The 5,356-nt window shown below is 32.2% G+C and overlaps 1 protein-coding gene across 1 annotated transcript; it reads right to left on the reverse strand.

The window, feature by feature from the left end:
• Positions 1 to 1,770: 1,770 nt before the first annotated feature.
• Positions 1,771 to 5,089, reverse strand: LOC112033045 (uncharacterized). The gene is made up of 5 exons (XM_024065822.1): positions 3,669 to 5,089; positions 3,282 to 3,559; positions 3,059 to 3,177; positions 2,143 to 2,356; positions 1,771 to 1,991 (listed from the first exon to the last, which is right to left on the reverse strand). The coding sequence occupies exons 1-5, from the start codon at positions 5,087 to 5,089 to the stop codon at positions 1,771 to 1,773; spliced, it is 2,253 nt and encodes a 750-aa protein (XP_023921590.1).
• Between the last annotated feature and the right edge of the window lie 267 nt (positions 5,090 to 5,356).

The following is a 5,356-nucleotide window of genomic DNA, read 5'->3' on the forward strand; positions in this document are numbered from 1 at the left end:
CAAAATGTTATAAATATTTTTGCTTCCTTTTGAATTCTTGAGGAAAAATTATATTGTTTTCATTATGATGCGACAAAAATTCTATATATATATATATATATTAATGATTGTCCCTATAATAAATGAAAATATGATTATAAAATACATTACTATTTATTAAATTAGTCCAAACTTCAAAAAATAAATTTAATGAGACCACCTTATAAATATTATGCGTGGGTCCACGACTAGTAAATATAAATTTGAAACAAGCCATATTAAGAATGAGATTAAATTGGTCAGGAACTGGCGTAAAAGATGTGTTTTATGCTATCCAATCCTAACTCACCATCTCAGCAAAATAATTTAAATTCAATACACTCACTACACAAAACTATAACCCAATTAAAACACCAAACCCTTTCAAACACAACACGTTCAGACTTGGAGACCTAAACCCAAATCTCATCTCCTTCCCTCCTTTTTGCACTGGAGCTCCACCTCTCCACAGACACCGCCGCAGGCACTGCCCAACCCCCGACCCAATTTAATCTCATATAACATTTCATTTAATCACAAAATTTATTATACCTCTGTCACACATGAGTTGCTGAACACTCTCTCAAATACCAAATTTAATAAATCAAATAAATAAAACCCAAAATCTACAGAAAATCAAAACCCAATCTTACTAAACTTCGAGTTTTGAATGGGTTTTGATTTTCTATAGATTTTGGGTTTAATTTATTTTATTAAATTTGGTATTGGAGAGGGAGTGGTAGTGTGTGTTATCATTTATTTTTTTATGGGTAAAAAACTAAAAAAAAATTCAGCTTCCATAGTCCACACTACAAAGATTTTCTTTTATTTTTTTTTTCTTAAAATAAAAATTATTAATGATTGTGTTTGGTAGCTGAGTAAATCATTAAGAAAAAAACTACATAAATCTTCTCCACTCGGTGTTTGGTAGCCTAGAAAATTAGAAGGAAAAGCTAAACAAAGTTTCATCTTCATTTAGTGTTAGGTAGCCAAGAAAACCAAAAGGAAAATCCTCATGTTCTTCACAAAGAAACCCAAAAAAACACCCAATGATCTTGATTCAACCTCTAACGCAAAATTGCCATGAACCACCATATCAAACTCCAAATGTCTACTTCAGCTACACCCAAAATCCAGTTAACCCAATCCCCAATTTGCCATTATAAGGATAGATGCAAGGAAAAATAAAAAGAAGAGAGAGAGAGAGAGTCAGCAGCTCACATGTAACCAAGGTTGTCAAAATCGGGATCCTATGTAGGATCGTGGGAGGTAAGTAGGATCGTTGATCGTAGGATCGGATCGTAAATCGTAAGATCCTACCTAATTTTAGATTATAAGCAAAAAAACCTATTGATAGTAATTTTGTATGTTATATAATCACTTAAAATATGAATCCATCCACTAAAAAAAAAAATGCATAATAAAATGTAATTTGCACACTCTACATTATTCTTATGTCATTCTATTGAAACAAAATATATTTAACTTTTAACATAATGTATCTAAAAAGTTTAATACATGTTTAATTAACAACTAAGTACCAAAATATTATCTACACATATGGAAAATATTTTCCAAATTCTAAGTTCTAAATCCAAAATAAGTTAGGCTAGTTAGCATATAAAAACTAGCTAACTACAAATTTACAATATGTAATCCAAAAGAGAATTCTCAATCTAAGATTCTAAGGTAAACTAGCTAATTACAAATATGATAAACAAAAGAGAATTCTCATTTTAAGGTTCTTCTAATCTAATCAGTGTCATTGTCGTATCTAATATCATCATCTATATCCTTCCTATTATCAACATCCATGGCGTAATCCTCGAAATCCCTAACTCCCTCAAATCCAGGTGGGGGCCCATCACTATCATCATCATTAGAACCATCATCATTCTCATGATATTCATCACTAACATCATGAACTAGCACACTTTTTCCTTTGGCAGCAACTCTTGAAACCTCATCATCACCTAACATTGATAACCAAAATATACAAATTTTTTTGATAAGTAAAGTATACAAATATAAATTAGTGATTAGTGGTCACACATTCAAACTATACATAGGTAACTTGTATAAATATTAGCTATAAAGGAAGGCTTTAAAGTTATAAATTAATACCTTCATTGACTTCATCAAAATCAGCACTATCATCTTCTGAATCTTCTGAATCTGCTGCTAACCACTCATCATCAGAAGACAAATTCTCCAAACCAATTTCTTCTTTTGTACTCAATGGTTTAGCTCTTTTCTCTTTTATCTTCAAGTTGTACATAACGAAGACCAAGTCATTCATTTTTTTCTGGTGTAAGCGATTTCTCCTTTTTGAATGTACCTATAGTTGTAACAATTTTAATTGAGAATTCTCAAACAGAGATTGATTCCGGGATGTGTAAGTGTAACTCACCAATAAATTTTTTTCCTGCTCCCAAAGATTTTGGACAAAGTCTATGTTGTTTGTATAAGTGAAATTGTCCATAAAAAGAAAAAAAAAAAACTAACCGTGTGCACAATTCCTTCTAGTTCAACTCCATAAGTGAGTGTTTGTGTGAGTATATATACATAGATACAGGCACATGCGTATTTAGAAAGAGTTTCCTCAAAAGCTTCTGATTAAGCTATTAATAAAGATGCAAGCTTGTAAACCAATTCAAAAGCTTTTTGAAAAAAAGATTAAACTAAGTTTATTTTTCGATCAGTTAATTTCCTTTCATCCAACTCTGACAGTTACACCAAGCTCAGAAAAATCAAAAGGGCAAACCCCAAAAATAAATAAATAAACCTACAAATTTCACCACCTATCAGACATGAATTTCATAACCAAATCAATTCAACAACTTTTAACCACAGAATCAATCTAACCCACAAGCATTAATTATCATTTCAAACACAGCACAGCACAGCACCAAAGAAAAAGGAGGTTGAACATCACAAAATTGAATGAAACACATAAAAAAAAATAAAAATAAAAAATAAAAATAAAAAAAGAAAATGGAAAATCATCTTGTCATAATATACCAAAGTCATTTGGTCTTACCATTTCAAATGCACTCCAATTTCTTTCACAACCAGATGAGCTACATGTTAAGCTCAATATTCTTATAGCAAATTTTTTCAATTCAGGACAGTCATCTCCATATGAGTCCCACCACTCAGCTGATACATATATGAATTATAATATCTTAGTCTTAAGAATATAATCTACAACTAATAAAGATGAATTTGAATGTAAAACAAGAAATGAAAAACAAAATTGTTACCTGGCTGTTTAGTATTTCTGGCTAGGATGGCAGCTTCAATACCAAAGAGTCCCTTTGCTTGTTTGAATTTTTCAAGTTGGACATCTATTTTTTTCCTATCACTAACTTCTGGAACCATTCGTTGAAGACACATATACAGTCCTAATTTAATATCTGAACCCGGATCAAAAGAAGGATCATAATGAATAGAAGGGTTCAAATAGTATCCCGCAGCGTGCAAAGGCCTATGAAGTTGCATTTCCCATCGATCATCAATAATATCCCATATCTCTTTGTAACTAGAATTTAAAACAGTGGATGTTATATTAAAAAAAAGACTATATATTTAATAAGCTAATGAATTAAAAACAAATGTAAATTTAAGGAAGATATAAATAAAATGGTTACCTCTTTTGAACATTATTGAAATTTTTCTGTATTTCTTCTTTTGCTTTTTCCATTTCTAGATAAATGAATCCCATTGGAGGTGTATCAGAGTCAACCATGCGAAGTACCTTTAAAAGGGGTATTGCAGCCTTCAAGCATTTGACAACAAGTCGCCAAAAGCCGTTGTTATCCATAACTATGGCATGAATTCTTTTCCCTTCTTTTGTTTTTGCAAATTTACTACCCCTCCATTGTTCAGAAGAAAACATTGTCATCAATTCTCCTTTGAACTCATTAAGGCATGACAATGTCAAATATGATGTTGCAAATCTAGTGGCAGCAGGTCTAATCAATTCCCTCCCTTTAGTGAAATCCCTCAACCAATTTAAAAGCATAGCTCTAGAATATATGTATGTTGTAATCTTCTTCCCCTTTGCAATTGTGTACTTATGGTCCTTAATCTTTTTTTCAAAATCCTCAAGCATCAAATCCAAGCAATGGGCAGCACATGGAGTCCAAAACAAGCACTTTCTCTTCTGCATCAACATCTCTCCAGCTAGTTTGTAGTTTGCAGCATTGTCAGTCACCAATTGCACAACATTCTCCTCTCCAACCCTATCCACAACTTCATCTAACATTTGAAAAACTTTTTCAGCTGTTTTAGATATGTCAGATGTGTCTATAAAGTATAGGAAAATGGTTCCTTTGGGACTATTCACCAAAAAATTACAGATGGATCTCCTTTTCTTATCAGACCAGCCATCAGACATAATTGAACAACCTTTTTTTTTCCATTCAACCTTATATTCTTCAAGCATTTGTTGTGTAAAATCTACCTCTTTCTTCAAGCATGTCTCCCTAATCTCATGATAGGAAGGAGGCTTGAGGCCAATTCCAAATCTTGAAATCATATCAATCATTCGTAGAAACTCCGGATTTTTGACACAATTAAAAGAGATGGCACTAGTGTAGAAGAATCTAGCAATTTGTTGGATCACTAGATCACGTTCTCCTTTTTTAAACACCCGATTCATTGTTACTTGCTTTTTTTTTGTAACAAACTTATCCATGGAGCCTATGTGTCTGCCCCTCCCTTTTGATGAATGTGGTTGTTGTACTTCAACTAATTCATCATCACTGCCATCATCATTTTCTTCTATAGTATACCACCTTTTCTTTTTTATAGATGCTTCAGCTTGGGCATACAAAAGAGCCACAAATTTTTCCCTCACCTTTTCTGGCACACTAGGACAAGCTGAAACATTTTTCCTAGTCCCAGCTAAATGATGCTTCAGCCGATATATACCCCCACTATGAATTTCTTTACAATAATTACATTGAACTTGCCTTGAACCTACTTCAACACCATGTTCCCATCCCAGGTCAGACCTATTTCCTGGTGCATTTTTTCGCTTAATTTTCTTTCTAGCCAAAGTAGACATTGTATATTTGTACAAAGCTGTAAAAAAAAAGAAACCAAGATACAGAGCATGCTCAAAAAATCACACAAAAATTTCATCAAACAGGTTGTGTGCAATTCTAAACTACTAATTGTGTTTACTAATATTTCTCAAAGAATCAAATACTGAAGATCCTGTTTCATAATTTTTCAAATTTTACTTAATTTAGTTAACAAAATAGAAAAATAAAAACCTTAAAAGCTTTGTCAAAGTCATATACACAAGTAACAACACAACAATCTGGAATCA

The sequence above is a fragment of the Quercus suber genome, unplaced genomic scaffold (assembly GCF_002906115.3).
Source record: "Quercus suber isolate HL8 unplaced genomic scaffold, Cork oak 2.0 scaffold_42, whole genome shotgun sequence".
In the NCBI taxonomy this organism is placed as follows: domain Eukaryota; kingdom Viridiplantae; phylum Streptophyta; class Magnoliopsida; order Fagales; family Fagaceae; genus Quercus; species Quercus suber.